This window comes from Mandrillus leucophaeus, unplaced genomic scaffold (genome assembly GCF_000951045.1).
Source record: "Mandrillus leucophaeus isolate KB7577 unplaced genomic scaffold, Mleu.le_1.0 Scaffold61, whole genome shotgun sequence".
NCBI classification, from domain to species: domain Eukaryota; kingdom Metazoa; phylum Chordata; class Mammalia; order Primates; family Cercopithecidae; genus Mandrillus; species Mandrillus leucophaeus.
The window spans coordinates 457,074-479,864 of NW_012106586.1; the positions used below are offsets into that span (position 1 = coordinate 457,074).

The 22,791-nt window shown below is 41.0% G+C and overlaps 1 protein-coding gene across 2 annotated transcripts in view; it reads left to right on the forward strand.

The window, feature by feature from the left end:
• SGCG (sarcoglycan, gamma (35kDa dystrophin-associated glycoprotein)) overlaps positions 1–20,100 on the forward strand; it is a 90,209-nt gene extending 70,109 nt beyond the window's left edge. For both annotated transcript variants that reach the window (XM_011999926.1, XM_011999927.1), the window contains 3 exons: positions 10,367–10,439; positions 14,582–14,705; positions 19,318–20,100. In XM_011999926.1, coding sequence (XP_011855316.1) covers positions 10,367–10,439; positions 14,582–14,705; positions 19,318–19,491 — 371 coding nt within the window. In that variant the 3' untranslated portion in view covers positions 19,492–20,100. The remainder of the gene's footprint in view (positions 1–10,366; positions 10,440–14,581; positions 14,706–19,317) is intronic.
• The last annotated feature ends 2,691 nt before the right edge of the window (positions 20,101–22,791 follow it).

Consider the following 22,791-nt stretch of genomic DNA (forward strand, 5'->3'; position numbering starts at 1 on the left):
ACCTGAGCCTGGGAGGCAGAGGTTGCAGTGAGCTGAGATTGAGCCACTGCACTCCAGCCTGGGCGACAGAGTGAGACCATGTCTTAATAATAATAATAATAATAATAATAATAATAATAATAATAATAGTTCTGGCCTTCATCCCCAGAGCTTCTGATTCAGCAGGTCTGGAATGTGACTTGAGAATCTGTGTTTCTAGGAAGTCCCCAGGTGCTGCTGATGCCACAGCTCTGGGGACCACACTTTGAGAACCACTGCCCTGGACTAACGTGAACCAGCAGGAGAAACAGCAGGTCAGCAATATGTCAACGCTCTCTGTAGAACAGCGGTCCCCAACCGTTTTGGCACCAGGGACTGGTTTCATGGAAGAAAATGTTTTCACAGTGTGGGAGATGGTTTTGGGATGAAACGACTCCACCTCAGATCATCAGGTATTAGATTCTCATCAGGAGCACGCAACCTAGATCCCTCACACGTACAGTTCACAGCAGGGTTCGCCCTCCTATGAGAATCTAACGCCTCCACTGATCTGATAGGAGGCGGAGCTCAGGCGGTAATGCTCGCTGGCCCGCTGCTCACCTCCTGCTGTGAGGCCCAGTTCCTAACAGGCCACAGACCAGGACCCATCTATGGCCCAGGGATCTAGAGTCCCTGCTCTAGAACATGCATTCAAGTTGTCCTTTCAAAAGACAAGTTATAATCTTCTCTTTCATAATTGTTTTTGCCTGAGGCACAGTTTTCTCCCAAACTCCTCCTCTGCAGTGCAGCTAAGCAAAATATACCCCACCTCTAATGACTCTACGCTTTCCTTGTTATTTTGGTGTTGCAAACATTTCTAGTTCTTATTGCCAGAGACACCATGAACTGAGAGTGTACAAACGGTACAATTTTGAGCAAACCATAATTCTTCTCAATTTTCCAATATGTTATTGGCTTCCTTACATTTTGTGATGAAAGAAACTAAGAGATTCCACAGTTTTGATGTTTCCCTTCTTGTTTTGTCTCTATCCAAGGTCTGACTCTCTAACCATCGTCTACGGTAGCAGGCTTTGTCGATCTTAACACTGTTTTTTTGTTTTTTTTAAACTGTAAGTTCACGGGTACAAGTGTAGGTTTATTACACAGGTAACTTGTGTCGTGGGGGTTTGTTTTACAGATTGTTTCATCACCCAGGTATTAACCCAGGTTATTAGTTATTTTTGCTGTTCCTCTCCCTCCTCCCATCCTCCACCCTCCAATAGGCCTCAGTGTCTGTTGTGCTCCTCTATGTGTCCACATGTTCTCATCATTTAGCTCCCACTTACAGGTGAGAACATGCAGAATTTGGTTTTCTGTTCCTGTCTTAGTTTGCTAAGGATAATAGTCTCCAGCTCCATCCATGTTCCTAGAAGGGTGTGCATGATCACATTCTTTTTAATGACTGCATAGTATTCCACATTTTCTTTATCCAGTCTGTCACTGATGGGCATTCTATGTCTTTGCTATTGAACCTTAGCATTGTTAACATTTTGGGCTGGATAATGTTTTTGGTGGAGATTGGGGGAGACTGTCCTGTGCGTTGCGGGATGTTTAGCGTCATCCTTAGCCACTTAGTGGCATCCTTAGCCTCACTAGGTGCTAGTAGCATTCCCACCCCACCAGTTGTGACAACCAAAAATCTCTCCCAACATGGCCAAAGTTCCCCATTATTGGGGGAGGGGGAGTAAAATCTCCCCCAATTTAGAAGCACTTAAATTTATACTGTTTCTCTGGAATTAGCATTTACATAGCATTTGCTATGTGTCAGTGACTAACCTAAAAGCCTCCAGTACACAATAATTCAGACATGCTTGCTTTTACATGATGCTTATACTTTGGCTGGGGAGGTGGGAACACAAATTAATTTGTTGGATACAATCGGCTAAGGACACTAAAAGATGTTTGAGCAAAAGCCTACAGGAGCAGCCCAGAGAAAAGGATTCATTCTGCCGGGGATGATGCGTGGAAAGAGAGGCAGAATAGGTCAGCAGTGATTTCTCCAGGAAAGAGACATTTGAGCTGGTCCTAGAAAGATGGGTAGGAGTTTATCAGGAAGAAAACATAAGGATTAGCATTCTACACAGACTGTACTCATGAACAGATATTAATGGACAATTGCTGAAAATAACAATGGGTAACTTTTTTTTATACTTTAAGTTCTGGGATATTTGTGCAGAACGTGCAGGTTTGTTACATAGGTATACACATGCCATGGTGGTTTGCAGCACCCATCAACCCGTAATCTACATTAGGTATTTCTCCTAATGCTGTCCCTGTCCTAGCCCCCCACTCCCCAACAGGCCCCAGTATGTGATGTTCCCCTCCCTGTGTCCATGTGTTCTCATTGCTCAACTCCCACTAATGAGTGAGAACATGCAGTGTTTGGTTTTCTGTTCCTGTGTTAGTTTGCTGAGAATGATGGTTTCCAGCTTCATCCATGTCCCTGCGAAGGACATGAACTCATCTTTTTTATGGCTGTATAGTATTCCATGGTATATATGTGTCACATTTTCTTTATCCAATCTATCATTGATGGGCATTCGGGTTGATTCCAAGACTTTGCTATTGTGAATAGTGCCACAATAAACATACGTGTGCATGGATCTTTATAGTAGAATGATTTATAATCCTTTGGGTATATACCCAGTGATGGGATTGCTGGGTCAAATGGTATTTCTGGTTCTAGGTCCCTGAGGAATTGCCACACTGTCTTCCACAATGGTTGAACTAATTTACACTCCCACCAACAGTGTAAAAGTGTTCCTATTTCTCCACATCCTCTCCAGCATCTGTTGTTTCCTGACTTTTTAATAATCGCCGTTCTAACTGGTGTGAGATGGTATCTCATTGTGGTTTTGATTTGCAGTTCTCTAGTGACCAGTGATGATGAGCTTTTTTTTCATATGTTTGTTGGCTGCATAAATGTCTTCTTTTGAGAAATGTCTGTTCATATCCTTTGCCCACTTTTTAATGGGGTTGTTGTTTTCGTGTAAATTTGTTTAAGTTCCTTGTAGATTCTGGATATGACCCCTTTGTCATAAATCTACTTCAATGGACTCCAACTAGCCTTTGGAGTTTCTCAGGTCAGCAAAAGCAACAGCAATTGACAGCCAAGGAAAGAGCAGTGGTAGGAAAAGAGATAGGCGGCCTCACTCTGAGGACTGGAAAGAAAACCCAATTCTTTGCTTCTTTTCTCCACTCTCATCACTTGCACAGCAGCCCGTAGCTCCGATGAAAGGGGAAAATAAAGTGGCTCTCTCCTTAAGACGGTGCACTCGAAACTCCTGGCTGCACCAAGTCCCAATCCTGACTCGAATTGCCATTCTTTGAGTAATTAAGACAATTGCTATTGCTATTATTTTAATGACTCAAATAAGCTAAAACCTCTCTTTAATTCTTAAACAGCTTCCATTTACACTTTAGTCAACTAGGCTACTGAATAATAGTTTTTAAGTGAAATTTATGGAAGCGATTACACAATTTCACCAGTTCAGTCTGAAATCGATTTAGGCCTTTGAGCAGGCTCATCTTCCTCCCCCATAAAATTAGCCACCAAGTGGCCAAAGTTAACATTTCTTTTATTAACCCAAATTACAGAACATACCATTGGAATAACATCACAATGTTGTCTTCAAAAAACTATTCTACACCATTGCCAGAACTGACTTCTGCCAGATGACAAACTGTTAGTTTGGCCACCGTAAGTGTATTTTAGCTCCCTGGCAACAATTTGCTAGGCTCGGTCCGTTTCCCAATATTATCTTTAAAAACAGAGTTCTTTAATAGGATCCATTTCCCACCACTAATGAGAAAAAGGAAGATCTAGCAACAGTCCCAATTCTTCATGCCTTCTGTGCAGCTAAGCAAGATCACATAAAGTCAAAAGTGACAGTGTAGAAATGCTAGAGTCACCGATAATTATAGCCAGTGACAAAAATGGACCTGGAGAATGTGTTCAGCCACTGAAGAAGTGAAAATAAACAAGGATGTTAAGTCGAAAAAGACGTGAAGACCGATATCTGGAAGGTGCTTTTAGGAGCACCATATCCTTCAAACACATACCCAAGGGCACAGAACCCTGTCTGATGCAGCACTGCACGCAGCGGTCAGTGCTGTGCCGCAGGCGATGGTATTTCAGCTGAAAGGAACAAGAGTCCCAATTAAAACAGGCTTAAACTGCAAATCTCACATAGGAAGGCTGGGGAAAGGGTAACCCCAGGTTGTTGATTAATTTAGTAGCCAAGTAATATTCCTCTACCTTTTCTTCTCTGCAAGTATGTTGACATTTCCCTTTTTGGTTGCAAAATGATTCCATCGATTGCAGACATCACTTGCCACTGCAAAGACTTCTCTCAACATCTCTCTCTAAGAGGACCTCAGTGATCTGGCATCTTAAGTGACTCTCCCAGCTGAAATTTTTCTCATATTAAATTATTTGAATTTCTTTTGTATGCGGCATTTGGCTGGATTTATTTTTTGTAACGTAATTTATTTTGATTTTTAATGTGGAATTTAAAACATTCGCATTCATTGTGATAACTGCTGTGTTTGGCTTATTTATGCCATATTATTTCATGATTATTATTTTTAATCTTACCAAGTTTGAGTCTGAAAAAAGCCTGGTGTAAAGGGAGATAGAGTGGGACCAGATTACGCAGGGGATTTGCTGGCTGTTATAAGAAGTTAGGATTTGTTTTAATTCAATGGGGAGGCATTGAATTGTTTTGAACAGGGTACTCCTTGATTCATTATACATCTTAAGGTCAATCCAACCATTACAAGGGAGGTTGGAGGAAAGAATGGAAGCAGTAAGACCAGTTAGGAGGATGTCAATTGTAGTACAGGTACTCAGTGAATGTGACCTGGATTGGGTGGTAGCAATGGTCAGAGAGGGAAGTGAATTACTCCAATTTAAGATCTGACAGCTACAGCCTTGCCCATGAATTGCATGTACGGCAGGCATCCAAGAGGACACTCAATGATAATATTTGCTTTGGGTGATGGCATTACTCTCTGGGTAATGGAGAGGCTTGAGGAGGAGGAGAATTCACTTGCAGGGCAGACAGCATCAACAGTTAATATTTTAGACACGTAAACTGAAGATCATCTGGGAAAACTGCCAAGTGCATATGTCATGTCAGCTATTCGGCATGTGAGTTAGCTACTGCTCAGAGCAGAAGTCCAGACTAGAGATAAATGTGGGCATCATCAACCAACTGAGCTCCGAAAAATGCCAACGGTAGAGGCCAAATAAAGGCAGAGCAGCCACCAAAGGAGAATAAGGGACAGGCAATGCGGCGGGAGGGATATTACAATAATCATTTTTCTGGTGTCAAGAGAGACTATTTTCTCAGAATTTGGACCCAGGAGAGATGACAGAAATTGTCACTGGATTTATTATTATGGAAGTCATTGCAATCTGAAGGAGAGCATTTTTCACTGGAGTAATAAAAGCAAAAGGCAGGTTGAAGTGATTACAAAGTGAATAGGATGGGAGGCAGTAGAGGCATTAGGTGGGGACATTAAGCGGAAGTTTGCCTGAAGAAGAGAAATGGAATATTTTTGACATCACTTGAAAAGCCCATATCAGTCCATAAATGCTCGATGAATGCGTAGAATAAATCTTAACAAGTAGTTATCAGTGTTGATACAAAAATGAATGCATACTGAGACAGATAATGTATTACTGTTTGAACAGAAGTATTAATATTGAATTCTATGTATTTCTATAACTGAAGGAACCTAGAAACAACAGTATGTTGCAAAGAATGTAGCAACTTAGAGTAATTTGCCATTCAGTTGCTGAGCTCTGTCCAAGAGTGTCATGATTGCTGGGCTCTGTACCGTGAACTTTCCAACTGCCTTCATGACCATCTCAGTCCATCTTGCACCAGTCTTACTACGGATCTTCATGTGAGCATCATTCATCATACAATGCTCTAGAATCCAGAAGGGAAGAATGATGTTGAGTACTACTGCTTCACAGTAGAAACGGACATGTCTAATCTCAATGACATGTCCATGTCTAATCTCAATGACATATTCTAAAAATAAAAAAGTTAACATTATTAGACTAGGCTTTCCTTTATTTTCCTTTTTATTTGTACTTTCCTATATAAATAATGCATATTATACAGGGTCATTTTAATGCATGATTTATATAATGATATTTTATAGTAGAACTTTTTTCTTGTCTAAAATTTTAGATTATAGGACTTCAAATAATATGTTTTATTTTCCACAAAGAAGAGGTATTACACCAATTATATTTCTTATATCATCTTGGTTGTGAATATTTAAATGAATGCAAATGTAAAGAAAATGCAATTAAATTGAAGATCAACAACCATTTCCTGAGAATCATTTTATGAAACCATTTAGGAAAACTCATTTTATTATATGCAAATAGGTTCCGAGGAGTATTTAACTTTGAGACTGAATAGTAATGATATAATCAAGAGCATATAATTTGGGCATTTATCATTTCAATGTAGAGAAACTGCTTCTCTTATTTAAAGATAATACATATCAGTTTATAGATTTTCTATCTCCCTATAAGTACATTACCATAATCATATGTCAATATAATATCACTAATTATAGTTACATTAGAAGGTAAGTAATTGGCACGCATTTAAAAACTAATTACCGAGTTTTACTGCCCTGTAAAATAGTGCCACTGAAAGTCTTTGAATAAATTCAGCTATTGGGAAAGAGAATTGAAGCTGCTGTGAAAGTTGATTATATGAATTGGGTCATGTTGTCATACCCAAGCAAATCGAGGGGCTGCGGGGGGAAGCACTCAGGGCATGTAGCACCTTTTTCAAGAACTGAATTGTCCTCAAGCCCAGCCGCTGAAATGGCCTGCTATCACCCTAAGACCGGTGTTACCTAGTAAATGCTGAAACGACCTGCTGTGACACCAACAAGTGTTCTACCTGCTGCCCTCACTCACCAATCAGAGCTCGCCAGCTCCCAGAAGCTTCTCTAGTGTCAATGAGCCTTCTTTCAAAACAATACGTAACATTTCTTTCTTTCTTTCTTTTTTTTTTTTTTTTTGAGATGGAGTCTCACTTTCTTGCCCAGGCTAGAGTGCAATGGTACAATCTTGGCTCACCACAACCTACGCCTCCCAGGTTCAAATGATTCTCATGCCTCAACCTCCTGAATAGCTGGGATTACAGGAGTGCGCCACCACACCTGGCTAATTTTTGTATTTTTAGTAGAGACGGGGTTTGATCATGTTGGCCAGGCTGGTTTCGAACTCCTGGCCTCAAGTGATCTGCCCGCCTTGGCCTCCCAAAGTGCTGGGATTACCGGTGTGAGCCACTGCACCCGCCCACGTTTCTTTTTCTAATAAAACTCCCAACTTTTTCTTTGTTCTTTAGAGATATGCCCCAAATTGCAGTTCTGTGATTCCCCCAAAAATCATTTAATTTAGAGATTTATCTCTGTATTTATTTTGATCCAACACTGTGCTCAAATAAAAATTGCCTATGAAAGTGGAATAGAGTGCAGTCTCTAGTTTTGTTTTACAAGGGTATGTGTTATAGAAAGTAAAATGTGTTGACTTTTTTCTCATTCACAATATCATCTTGTTTATATAAAAATGGAGAAAATAACTACAGAAAATTTTATGCCCACATTCCTTTTGTTTCTATATCTTAGTTATGGAAAGAAATCATTATTTTTTGATGGTTCATAAAGCTCATTCTAGGTTCGTGATAACAAAGCATTACTTAGGTTTCAAACAATGCTACATGTATTACACTAAATATACTTATATAAAACTAAGCATAGCTCTGCTTGTCTTCTTGAGAATTGACTTGAGGTGTATTAAAATTTACATTTTCTTTTATATTTTGCAAATCAGAAGCAGCAAGGAGGAAAGAAAAGGATAAAATGAATACATATTATTATACAGATTACTATGTTGAATTATTTTCCTCTGTATGCCAAGCAGGAAATGTTGTCAATACATCAACAAACCAGATATTGTGCTCTAAAATAATTTGACTGCACCATTTATTGTGGAAATGCCAGTGCTTGGTATAGCCTAACTTTACATAATGATCTCCATTATCATTTAGGTTTGCTTAAGTGGTATTTTAAGAAAATGTGACTTGTTACGGTATGTATGAGGATGTTTCTCATCTGAGTATAATTTACATAAATTATAATTTTCATGAAACATTAACCTTCACTTATGTGTGTTCCTTTATTTCAGTTGATTATAGTTTTTATGTAAATCATCCTACTAAATCTGTTTGTAATTTTAAAATATCGCTTTGTTCTGATTTAAGTCTGTTTTGCTTTTGTGCCACAAGCCATTATTTCTTGGATAAGGACTTTTTTCCAGTGTGGGTTTTTATCATATCTTCATATTTAAATAAAATTACTAAGGAAGTAGTAATTATAATAACAAAGCTAATATAGCCAGTAATACTGTGGAGAAAATGTGAAGGTACTGTGAACGGTAGGACTGGCCGGGCGCAGTGGCTCACGCCTATAATCCCAGCACTTTAGGAAGGCCGAAGCGGACAGATCACCGGAGGTCAGGTGTTTGAGACCAGACTGGCCAGCATGGTGAAACCCTGTCTCTATTAAAAATACAAAATATTAGCCAGGTGTGGTGGTGGGCACGCATCGTCCCAGCTACTCAGGAGGCTGAGGCAGGAGAATTGCTTGAGTCTGGGAGGCGGAGATTGCAGTGAGCGGAGATCATGCCACTGCACTTCAGCCTGGGTGACAGAGTGAGACTCCGTCTTAAAAAAAAAAAAACTAAAAAAAAATTAGTAAGGGCTGCTCAAAAGATATTTTGCCCAGGATGAGGATTTCTCAACACAGAGGCTGGGAAACTTTTACCCAGGCAATTTTTCTTCAGTGTCCAATATTGAAACTAGTACAAGAGTTGATTTAAAAATAAACATTTTAGTTGTTTCATTATAGAAGCTCCTCAACTTGCAATGGCTTGCCTGCTACAAAGCCATGGCAAGTCGGGGACCCCCTGTATTTCCTAAAGAGGAAAGTTCACAGCATGAGGATGACTCCTGAGATTCCTGTGGAACCACAAGGGAGAGAAAAATGCTTTGCAAGTGGCAGCCACAGCCTCTTAAGCCAAGGCTAGGGCCTGAGCCAGGGGTGGGACCCTAGGCAGGGCAGGGCCCAAGATACGCATGAGCAACCTGGGGAAGTCATGATGAGCATATATAAGCAATGTGGTGCTTGGTGCTGCTTATATCTGTGAATATGCCCATGAAATTCAAGAGGATATAGATTTAAATATAATGTGAAAGATACGTTTGTATTCCATTTAGAATTTGTTGCTTCCAGTGAATTGGATTATTTGTTTATTCCTGGACACTCAGCACATTTTCCTGCCCCTGGACTGCTGCTCCTTTTGAAATTCTTGCTCGCAATCTCCATATGTTCATAAAGGTTTATTTATTTTAAGGTTCAGACCCACTTCACTTTCTTATATAGTCGTCCCTGATGCCTTAAAGTAATTCTTCCCCATTGATGACTCTCCAGATAATTTTGTTGCAATTTGCTACTGGCACATTACTTTCTATCACATATTGTTATTTATGTATGAAAACCCCTATAGCATATAGATTAAACGTGTGCGCTCTGAATTCAAATTACAGCCTTGCCACTTCTCACCTGTGGAACCCTAGGCAAGTTAATTAACCTTTCTCTTCCTCAGCTTCCTCATGGGTACAATGGGAAAATATTACCTGCATTGTAGGGGTCTGATTATTAATCAAGTTAGGATACATCAGAGAGCATGTCACTTTCACCTGTGTTTTTCTGCACCCCAGCTGACACAAGGCCTTGCATATAATTAGGTTCTCAGACTCATGAAACAGCTGGGAACATACTGATTCCTAGGGATTAGAAGGTTCATTTTAAATATTTAAAGCTTGTAATTTTTCTGTAAATATCCTGAGTGCCTTAGAAACAAGTAACACAAGATACAAGTTTTACACATAAAATCTAGAGAATTAGTTAAATTACTATTACTTAAAATGGATGTATGCAACTTTCAGAAGGACTTTTTTTTCTTTTTTGAAGACTAATATTGCTTTCTAGTTTTAAAATAAGCCTGCTAATTTGTAATTGCTTTGAAAAACATACTTTGTTTATGGGAACATAATGAAATTGTGATAGCCTCAGAAAAGTAGGGAAGCAGTTGGGCCTATTTTTCCACCCGTAACTCAAACATCTGCAAAAATTCTGCAACAAAGAACAAAGTTCGTATATTATTTAATATCTAGGCTGAATGTTGATTTTGTCCGGTGCCGCTTGTTTTACTTCTGCTCCTGATACATCTTTGTTTTCTGTTTAGGGCCTGAAGGGGCTCTTTTCGAACATTCGGTGGAGACGCCCCTTGTCAGAGCCGACCCATTTCAAGACCTTAGGTAAGAATTTTTCTTCAAATATGAACAACCTCTCCTGTAGAAGACAAGGGGGTATGGGCTGGAATAATATGTCAGCAGTGACTACGACCTGACTGTTTCTTATTTCATCCGTTGCCTTTATTTTCAAGACTTTCTGCTTATAACTAGATAGTATTTATTAAAATCCAAAGGAGGTCAAAAAGTCCCACTGACTCCACACTTGGTGCCTCTTCACAGCCTCCTCCTTCCTCCTGCTTCCTCCTCTCCAATCTGCCTCTCACGCTGGTATCAAAATGAGTTTGCTAAATGCAAGCTGGTTTAAATGCTTCTTTGCTCTCACATCACATCAGCCATAGGAAAATAAGTGCTCCACTGGGCACTCCCAGCCCTTCATAGTCTGGGCTGTGACCGGCGGGACCTCCTCCCCTACCCTGCCACCCAGACACGAGTGACTGCCATATCCTCACCGACTCGTCCCACACCATCCCCTCTGGAAATATTTCTACCCCAGGGTAATACATCACAATCGATTCAGAATGAATGAGCATGTCTTTCCTTATGAAGTGGGAGAAGGAGATTGTTAAGAAGGATCTGGGAAGGGGAACCCCTGCAGGCTCGCAGCAGGGCAGTCTGGCAACAGTCCTCTTCTGCCCCGATGAAGTCACTGGGACTGGATGCACCCTCTCTGGTAACCAGAACACTTGACAAATCTATGAAACAATCACTTTCAGACACTGGATAACAGGAAGTGCAAAACAAGATAGAAACTAATGAGGTGAGCCCTACACTTGCCCGAGCTCTCTGCCCACAGGCATGTTCAGAATCAGGGCACAGGGAGGGGGAATCCAGTCAGTGCACGGGAATCTCTGGGAGTGGAGGAGAAAGAGATCCGAGAGTGGGGAGTCTGTGGGGCAGAGGACCAGAGAAGAGGGCATGTGCCGGGAAACAGCCCCAGAAATCGCGTACAGCTTCCCAGGTGTGCACATATCAGAGGTTTTTCAACTGCTCCGCTGTACGTAAGCACCTGATTTATTCACAGTTCGCTTGTGCAGGTATATTTTCATATTGTTGGAGATACAGCTTCATGATAAATTCCTGGAAGAGGAATCCGTGGGTGAAAAACATAAATGCCTATATTGTTTACTCAGATAATGCCAAATTCCCTTCCAGTGACTTCCCCCTCCTTTGGGGTGTGCCAATTTGCACATCAGCATTGATACGATAAAACCTATTTTCCTTTCCCCATAGCTGCCAACAGTGTGTTTTAAGATATTTAAAATTTTGCCAATCTGATAGATTAGAAATTATATCTCAAAATGGTTTACATTTCTCTTAATATGAGTGAGGTGGAACAACTTTTCATATGTTTAAAGGCCATTTTTATATTCCTTTCTGTGAATTATTTATCTTTTTCTACTTTTTAAAAAAATATTTTTCCTCTCAATTTTTAAGACTTCTTTAAATATTGGGGATATTAGCCCTTCATCCGTAATATATGTTTTAAATAATGTTTCCCAGCTTCAGTTGGCTTTTGATTTATTGTACTTTATGCTGTGCAGACTTTTTAATGCTTACATACTCATGTTTATTAATCTTTTTTATTGTATCTGGATTTTAAGTTTGAATTTAATGTTTCTTGCATGGCTTTATCTTTTACAATTAGACCTCTGATCCACTCAGAGTTTATTATTGTGTGAGGTGTGATGTATAAGGTGTGAGGTCTGATTCTAATTTTATCTTTTCCAATTGGCCAACCAGACGTGCCAGCAACTAGATTATTTATTTAAAACTCTACTTTTTCCCCTATGATTTGAAATACAACCTTTACCACTAAATGTCCCTATGCACTTGGGGCTGTTCCTGCACTTGTAATTCTATTGCACCAGTTTCTCCATTCATGAGTCAGTACTGACTTTGTTAACTAAACAGGCTTCTTTTTTTTTTTTTCTTTTTTTTTTGAGATGGAGTCGTGCTCTGTTGTCCAGGCTGGAGTGCAGTGGTGTATTCTCAGCTCACTGCAGCCTCTGCCTCCCCTGCACTTGTAATTCTATTGCACCAGTTTCTCCATTCATGAGTCAGTACTGACTTTGTTAACTAAACAGGCTTTTTTTTTTTTTTTTTTGAGATGGAGTCGTGCTGTGTTGTCCAGGCTGGAGTGCAGTGGTGTGTTCTCAGCTCACTGCAGCCTCTGCCTCCCAGGTTCAAGAGATGCTCCTGCCTCAGCCCCCTAAGTAACTGGGATTACAGGAGCCTGCCACCACGAACGGCTAATTTTTTTTTTTTTTTTTTTTTGGATAGAGACCGGGTTTCACCATGTTGGCCAGGCTGGTCTCAATCTCCTGGCCTCAGGTGATCCACCTGCCTCGGCCTGCCAAAGTGCTGAGATTACAGAGAAGATATTTTAATGTCTAGTAGGACTAGTTGTGCACACATGCATGCACGTGCTCTCACACACACACACACAACTTTGTATATCTTTGAATATTAGTCTGCCTATTCTTGCTTATGTATTTTTGCATATGAACTTGAGTATTGTCTACTTCCAGAAAACTTATTTTTTATTAGGATTATATTAAGTTGATAAATTATCTTAGGGAAAACTGACAAATGACTGTGTTGAGTGATCTACCCAAGAACAGGGCTGTCTTTCCGTTGGTTCAAAGCTACTTCTACACCTCTCAGGAGCATTGAAAAGTTTTCTTCATATATGTTTTCCACGTCTATTCATTGCTATTATAAAGGAGGTTTATCATGTCATCATCATTCCCTGTTATTGTTTTAGATATGAAGGCTATTGATTCCTGTGTGCTAATTTTATTTCCTTACTAAACCTCACTAAACCTTGTATTGTTCACATCCATTTGATGACTGATTCACTGGGATTTTCCAGGTATACCATCAGATCATTTGCAAATAGATGTAGTTTTACACCTTATTTTGCAAGTGTAATATCTAATCCATTTCTCTTGGCTAATTGGATTTCCTGATGTCCTTAATGCAGTGTGAGAAAGAAAGGGAGATAGTAAGCATCCCTGTCTTTTTCCAGTCAAAGTGGAAATGCCTCTGGTATTTCTCCATTAAGCAAAATGATGTGAATGTGTATTTTATAAAGAAAGCACATATCAATTTCTAGTTTGTGTTGAATAGGTATTGAAGTAATTACAGAGGGTCTTTAGTAATTACAGAGATAGTCATGTATGTCTCTTAGATATATCAATATGGAGTATTACATTAATGGATTTTCTAATACTGAACCAATCTTGCATTCTGGGAATAAATCCTACTTTGGCCATGAAATATTACACACATAACTTGGGTGCTGAGCAGCTGAAAAGTGTTTCAAATGATCACATTATGCCATCTGGTGGAAATGCAGCCTTTTCCAGGCAGAGGCAAGTAAGAGAATTCCTCCGGCTGTTATATTTTTGGTTCTCTTTCTGTACTTGGCTTAACCACAAGGAGAGTCTGATTAATTGTACAGAACCAAAGTCAGCTGAGGCCAACTTCCCTCCTTTCAGTTCTATCAGTTCAGTAATTTTTCCAAAAGAAATCTTTCCATTTGCCCTGTAATCTTTCTAAAAAAGACCAAACTTATATTCTGTCTCATGAATGTGGAAAATGCATGTGTTATCCTTACATCTATCTTTTTTTCCTAAATAAATTGGCGTTTTAACTAAAAAAACAAGGCTGCCACAGCTACTTGAGAGGCCAAGGCAGGAGGACCTCTTGAGCCCAGGAATTTGAGGCTGCAATGCACCATGATCACAACTGTGAAGAGCCACTGCACTCTAGCCTGGGCGACATAGCAAAAATAATTTTGTGTAGTTCTTCATAAATGGCATTTTCTTCTGAAATAGTATGCCAGAGTACTTAACTATGCCATTGGAAACTGCTGCATGGGATTAGGACTGCCTCATGTTTTTATCGGCTTTTAGAGGATACTAATCTCATAGGCTTTCATTGATAGAAAGTTTCTTTCATACTTCACATTATTTCTGGATTTATCAACGAATAATGCACAGTATGTTACCATTTGAGAATGACTTGAAGACTTATGTATCTTACTAGTTATCTTTTCCATGCTAAGTTGAGGGAGTGCTGGAGTGGCTTTTAATACTTTTTTTTTTTTTTTTTTTTTTTTTTGCTGCTTTTCCTCACCTCAGGTTAGAATCCCCTACTCGGAGACTAAGCATGGACGCCCCAAGGGGTGTGCATCTTCAAGCTCACGCTGGGAAAATCGAGGTGCTTTCTCAAATGGATATTCTTTTTCATAGTAGTGACGGAATGGTGAGTTCACAGATCAGCCTCCTACTGTATGTCCTAATGATATTCCTGAGTATTGTGTCTGGAAAGCTATCAGTATTAAATTTCTAGTAGTTTGTAGGAAAACATGAAGGTCATAGAGTAGCAAATGTACAAGGAAAGCAAAAGACAATTTAGCATTGAAAGAAGGGCCAAGAAGTCTAAAATTATTCTGTATTAGATCCGGACAGGTTTCTTTGGCATTTTTGCTATCAAGTGACTTAGTGACTTGCTGTTTTCTTTTGTTATTTTTTTGAGACGGAGTCTCGCTCTGTCGCCCAGGCTGGAGTGCGGTGGCACGATCTCAGCTCACTGCAAGCTCCGCCTCCCGGGTTCACACCATTCTCCTGCCTCAGCCTCCCGAGTAGCTGGGACTACAGGCGCCACCACCACGCCGGGCTAGTTTTTTGTATTTTTAGTAGAGACAGGGTTTCACCGAGTTAACCAGGATGGTCTCGATCTCCTGACCTCGTGATCCGCCCACCTCAGCCTCCCAAAGTGCTGGGATTACAGGCATGAGCCACCGTGCGCGGCCCGTGACTTGTTATTTTCAAGTTGGAAAAAAAAAAAACCACTACATTCACATTTACAGAGAATGTCCATTTTGCCATTTCCTAGGGATCCAGCTTCTCTGGGGATGGTTGTCACTAGGAGTCACCCACCGACAACCACTGTCACCTTCCACTGCCCAGAGTGCTGTGCTTAAGCTGCATTTCCAGTTTAAACGAAAATGAAAGATGAAAACTAAGAGTGTTTTTTCAAAGTCAACTACAATAAAGATATAACCTGGGACTTCAAGTCTAGAAATACAGTTGTCTCCCTTTATTGACAGGGGACATGTTCCAAGACCCCTAGTGGAGGCTAAAACCACAGAGAGTACTGAACCCTGTGAACACTCTTTGTTTTCCTGTGCATACATACCTATGCTAAAGGTTAACTGATAAATAAGGCTCAGTGAGAGATTAAGAACAATAATAACTCACAGTAAAATGAAGTGATTATAACAATATGCCAGCATCACCGCTCTCGTACTTTGAAGACATTATTAAGTAAAATTAACGGCCACTTGAACACAAGCACCGCAGTAACTTAACAGCGGATCTCACGACGGAGATGGCTGCTCAGTGACTCACAGGCTGGGAGCGTAGACAGCTGGAGATGCTGGGCGCAGGGATGATTCGTGTCCTGGGCTGAACGGCTCGAGATTCCATCACGCTAGTCAGAAATGTGTGCCATTTAAAATGTACAAATTATTTCTGGAATTTTCCATTTAATGTTATCCAGACTCAGGGTGACAGCAGATAACTAAAATCAAAACTAAAACCAAGGAAAGCGAAACAGCAGACAGCAGGGGAGGAGCTACTCAAACCTCACGGACACAAGCCAAAGTCACAACGAGGCTTAGAGCACACACCACTACTGATACTGGAACCCTGTTTGTCAGAAAAAAAAAAAAAGGAAAAAGCTCGATTTCAGTCAACCAGAAACTCAGACATGTTAGGGATGTTCCTAAATGGTCTAGAAGAAAATCAAGGATTTGGTTTATAAGCTCATTCCAATTGCATGATGCCATATTTATAGATTTGTACAAACAACTGATCTCATCTTCTTGGCCTAAGCCCAGATATTTTCATACGTACGAATGTGCTCAAAATAAGCCTCTGCTGCCTGGATTGTCTTGTACATAGCTGTGTCTTACCAACAGTGAGTGCAGTGAGTGACGTGCGTTGCGTTCATTCATGCCACCGTTGCCTGGCTGTCATGCCAGACCCTGTGGAATCCAATAGGGATGGCACCATGTTCAAAACGCCAAAGAAGAGACCCACAGCCGTGGAACAGGACGTAGGGTTTATTGAGGACTTACCGACAGGGCAGTCCAGTAGCAGCGAGCTGGACTGGAAAACTGCTCCCATTTGTAAAAAGCATGCAGGTTATACAGCATTTTCACTTAGCAACAACTTCCATTTAACCCAAAACAAAGGGCCTCGATCCCCCATATGGCCTATGTTCCAAGGGATGGGCCAGGCGCTCCGATGTCCTTCACAGATGTGGATTGAATCTCTGGGTTGGCCACTCCCAGACTCCTTAGCTCAGAACTCTGAACACACATTCTTCTTGGGTCCTAGAGTCATTCTCAGGGAGTGCCTGAGTTATTGCAGTCTGGTGCATCTCCATACACCAGGTGAATGTGCTGGGATAAATGTCCATGGACGCTGTTAGTACAATGAGAGGGCACATGGGTTTCCAAGCTCCTCCCCAGCTCTGGCCCTATCATGGCACCTGTGGCAATGCACAGACCCCCCTACACGTGAAATGTGGTGCAGCAGGCAGAGGATTCAGCTAGCAGTCAGGAAGCCTAAGTCCTAGTGCTAGATCAAATTCCCTCATTACCGTTTGAATTCGGGAATCTTATCCGGCCCTCTCTGGGCCTGTCTCCTCAAATAGGGATATAATATTTGCTCAATTATGTCATAGGGTTTTGAGGCACTACTTAGGAATATGGGTGCCAACATTTTGAAACTACATTACTGTAATATTAGTAGGAAGGTGTAGTAAAGGTGTAGGTGGATATGGTGCCATCATCGAGCGGGCCATGAGAACAGCCCCAGAGTGTGGGCAGGACCCATCAGATGACAGCCTGCTAGTGGAACACAGTTCTTCAGGGGAAGCCACTGCAAGTCATAACCTATGAAGTTATGATGTCAGGAGCAGATAAATGCAGAAATAAAAATCAAGAATGTTGGAATTTCACTGTGAAATCATAATGTCACTACACACTTAAAAATGTATTACCGGCCTGCTGTGGTGGCTCACGCCTATAATCCCAGAACTTTGGGAGGCTGAGGTGGGCAGATCACGAGGTCAGGAGATCAAGACCATCCTGGCTAACATAGTAAAACCCCGTCTCTACTAAAAATACAAAAAAAACAAAATTAGCCGGTGGCGGGCGCCTGTAGTCCCAGCTGCTTGGGAGGCTGAGGCAGGAGGATGGTGTGAACCCGGGAGGTGGAGCTTGCAGTGAGCCGAGATCGCACCACTGCACTCCAGCCTGGGTGACAGAGCAAGACTCCATCTCAAAAAAATTAAGTATTACCTTCACAAATGTAAACTTACCTTAATTTTGAAATGATTACTTATTGACATGAAGTAGGAGTCACTTTTACAAGCAGCACACAGCCAGACCCATAATTCGAGTGGGTCTTCCTTATTATGAGAAGCTACTTCAAAGGGATGAGGGAGATTCCAACCTCTCACCAAACATAGCCCCATAAAGCCAAAAAAAAAAAAAAAAAAACGATGCTTGGGTGGCAGTGTGTGGACTATTCCAGCGGCTGGAGTTTGCTGGAAGAGTAGGGTCACAAATGACAACTAGAAAAAAAAATTGACCAATTAACCACAAGAAAGGGGACAGGAGAAGCCAACAAGTTGGAAGTGTGTTAGTGAAAAGCAAGCGCCCAAAGAACCTGAGGCGCTGGGTAATAACTAAAGAGATTCTACTTGAAAAGCATATTGACACCTATTTGACTTCTTTGACCCTGACTGTACCAGACCACGCAGGGCGCAGAGCTGCCTGCGAGGCTGTGGGGTCGTGTGATCAAGCCTCACCGGGCAGGTCCACACCGGGGAATGTGTGCAGCCGACAGCAGGTTGTTAATCGACTGGAAGGCAAGGATAAGAGCCACACAAAGTAAAGGAAGGAGCTCTCCTGTTGGCAAGGACAGAATTATTCCTACCCACATTCCCTTTAATTCCTTATAACAAGTGAGTGCCCTGGAGTGGGCGACATTTGGCTGCTGGATGTGACAATTTTTATTTCTTTATCAAAAAGATTTCCGAGCCTCAATCTTCGGCTCTTTGTTTGCATTTCAGTTTAAATTATCATATGACCAGAAAATCCAGTAGTTTTCATTTCATTTTAATTGGCTGAGTCTGTGTGTCTGCAGGTTTTCGGCATCTAATAGGAGGCCGTGCCATTTCAAATAACATTTAAGTTAGGGAAATGGTTGCCAGCGAATAGGATGAATTTAATTGCCTCTCATAGGAAAACAAAATCAGGAACAAAATCAGGATAAATTTCATTATTCATGGGTAGAAATTATTAAGATGAATCTATTTCGATGGATTGTACTCTATCCTAATGGGGAGGAGAGGATTTATGTAAAGTCAAAGTGAGTCACAAGATAAACGTGAAGCGGCAGAATTCTAATATGTTTGACAAACGATTTTGAAAAGCGTTTTTAGAAGTGTAGCGTCACAAAACTGAAAACCAACCCAGTTTACTGAAACAAAAACAAACTGTAAAGGTGAAACACGTTTTCACAATGGGGTCACATTTCTAAGCTGGACTCAAACAGTGACAAAAAGGAGAAGTGCCTCCCTCCAGTGTGGAAGGAATTGTGACGTCCCAGCCTGCATGTGAAGTAGAACTAGGCTTTAAAAGAATCGGATAATTACGAAATGACTTACATAAAGTCAGGTGCCTATTTCGTTTTCCATGAGGAGAAGAAACTAATTGGAAACCTTGTGAGAATGGGGATTTGCTGCTGACCAGGGTGGCCCTTCCTTAACACCTCGTCTCTCGTCTTCTTCCGACCAGCTTGTGCTCGATGCTGAAACCGTGTGCTTACCCAAACTGGCGCAGGGAACGTGGGGCCCCTCTGGCAGCTCACAGAGCCTCTACGAAATCTGTGCGTGTCCAGATGGGAAGCTGTACCTGTCTGTGGCCGGCGTGGGCACCACGTGCCAGGAGCACAGCCACATCTGCCTCTGAGCTGCCTGCGTCCTCTCGGTGAGCTGTGCAGTGCCGGCCCCAGATCCTCACACCCAGGGAACAGCTGCACGTCGTGAAAGACCGAGGAAGCGTGGATGGGAAGTAAACGCTTCCAGAGGAACTCAGAAAAAAAAAATGTGCCAGTGAAAAAGTGTTTGAACAAAACTATATGATCTCCAAATGCACGTGGATGTGAGACACAAAAGTTGAAGAAATGGAAAAGCAATGTGTTTTTCCACTGGATTAATTTTCACCAGAACAATTGTGAATTCTGCCTCGCCTCCCCCATCGTGTCCCTGTGGGCACACACTCGGTGTGGAGTTAACGTATGACGCTCCACTGTGGCTATCTAACGGCCTGTTGAGAGTAGCCTTGCTCAATACTAAAATGCCCCAAAGTTCTATACAGCATTTCCTTCACAGCATTCAAACTTCACATCCTCCCTTCAGTTCAATGCAAGTATGTCAGGTTTCACAAGAAAAATTTCAAGTTTTGAAGGGTATTTGAGGTTGATCTGGTTTTCAAGATGTAGTCAAAGGAATAAATCACACAAAATTAAACTTTCTGTATATAGTCAATAAACAATAAAAATCAACCTCATTTTTCAGATTTCACAGTTTAAGGGTGTCTTACTTTTTTAATGCTCACAAATCTTTGAGGTAGGTATTATTTTTCCCCAAGTTACTGGTGGCAAAGGCTCAGGTAGAACACGTCACAAGATCACATGGTAACTACTGAAATTAAACCAAAAGATAACCCTCAATTTGCATAGCTCTTTACACTTTGAAAAAGTTTCACGTGCTGTGTCCGAAATACCCGTCTATGTGATAATTGTACAGAACTTATCTGACAAATAATGAAACTGAAGCCCAAAGAGGTTTTGTCTCTACCAAGATCAAAGGGCTAGTCTGTGGTACTTGCCTCCACACGATAGACAGAAGTCTGGATGTAACTTCATAGAAGCAAGACATTCAGAGCTTGTGAAAAAGTTTAGTGCCAATTGGCTATATAAGTTGGTATAGAAATCAAATAGGACACACTGAACCTCTGAAGACAAGTTCGTTTTGTGTAGGCCATCCGCTCACTTTGTAAAATGCCTTCTATCACAAAAAGTGGTGGGATTTGTTTTTGTTTTACTTATGATAAGAAGAATCTCCAAACAGGTGTAGGGAGACCAACAGCACTGCCACTTTCTAATGATACGACATATTAATAACTATAAACACAAGTTCAAATTCATTTTCCATAGTCTCAGAATCAAGAGAAAGTACAAAAGTGAACTCTTTATTCCTAATGCTTAGTAAGATGTTCATTTAACAGCATAGCCTGCTTATAACAACTCCCTGATGTTTAAATGGCCAGAACGCATAAACACTTGAAACTGCAAAATAAAAATACAGTGCTTTCCAAGCAGTTAAGAGCAAACTCAACTCGGTGTAATGCTCCTCACACTTCACAGGCGGTTGGGTGTTTTTACGTACAAATTGGTATTTACCTTTTTCCATTTGGTTGAGTCCTGAGTAAAAACTGCTTTCTTACTGTGACATTCCTATTGTCAAAGTAAATGGTTCCTGGTATTTTGTTCCGTTTCTGCGAAATACACCTTCAAGCCCAGCTGATAAAACACGGAATCACTAAACATTTATAAACTAGCTTGGTTCTCATAGCGTATGTCCAAAAATTTGTGCTTAGATGATAAAGTGAGATAAATAAAAATAGTCAAGTAGAAAGTGTGGAGAACAGAACCTTTTGAATAAAAGGTTTAAATTCTATTTTTTTGATCCTTAGCTATATGGAATAATGTTGAAAGAAGTTGTTATGAATAAATGCATTCTCCACAGTAAGGAATTTATCCTTCATTAGAATCAAAGCTTTTAGATGAGCTGTATTCTAGAATGCATTATATAAATCTGTCTTCTTAAACACATAATTTAAATTTTCACTTAAGGCATATGGTCATGATTATAAACATATATCACAGGGTATATAGACTGATACTGCTATTATACTACGTGATTATACACTATTGAGTGTTGCTATATTAGGGATCTAAAAATAGCACTCATTTCTTTCCCAATTTATGAACTGAGAAGTACATACAGTCAAAAAGATGAAGATCAAAATCTACTATTATGCTTTAATAATAAAGATAGTGGTCCTGGCGCAGTGGCTCACACCTGTAATCCCAGCACTTTGGGAGGCCGGGGCGGGCGGATCACGAGCTCAGCAGATCCAGACCATCCTGGCTAACACGGTGAAAGCCCGCCTCTACTAAAAATACAAAAAATTACCTGGGTTTGGTGGTACACACCTGTTTTCCCAGCTACTCAGGAGGCCGAGGCAGGAGATTCACTTGAACCCGGGAGGTGGAGGTTGCAATGAGCTGAGATTGTGCCACTGCACTCTAGCCTGGGCAATGGAGTGAAAATCTGTCTCAAAAAAATAAATAAAAAATAATAATAAAGATAGCTGGTTTGCAGCAAAATGGACTTCCTAATAACTTCACAGCTGAATAAAATACAAACCACTCTGGTCACAGGCAGCACTAAAGTCTCCCAACTTCTATAATCACTACATGAGGAGGATGGACAGATGCCTTCTCTGAAAGCAGCCAAATTCATATTAAAAGAGTCAAGCCATGTGTCTTGGGTTCCCCCCGCCAACCCCCACCAGGTCATCCAACAAGTTAAGTCCGTGCTCCTATGGGAAACAGGGAATGAGGGTAGGAGCTCTTCTGAAAGGGCAGAATTTTGTGCACAATGGTTTTCAGATTGTGTCTGCTTCTGTAGCTTTGTGTCCCCTTCTTTTATTCCTTTGAAACATCGCCTCTTACTTGGCTTTAGCAGTCTTCTTCACATAGTAAATTCCACTTCAAATATGCTTCTATATGCTATTTTCTACCAGCGCTATAAATGTCATCCTTGAGATCTACAAAACATTTAAACTACCAAAAATGTCATCTGGCACTAATGAAACAAGTACATCCCACTCATCCCAAAATCAGACCTGTGAACAACTCAGACCTGTGAACAACTCCTCTTCATTCTGTTAAATACTATTTTAAGATTTTACCCAAATCATTTTTGGGCTCTTGGAACTGCCTGCTCCGTTAACTAACTGTATGGTGCTTTTCACTCGTGTCCTCACGGAGACTATGAACCACTGGGCCATCCTTCCGGGGACGCCCTGTCCCTGGAGCCTCTGCAGCAGAGACCCTGCTCACGAGAGCAGCTGCTGCTCCATCCCTTTCCTGGACTGCATGCTACTCAGGAGCAGCCGATCCACGACAGACAGCACACA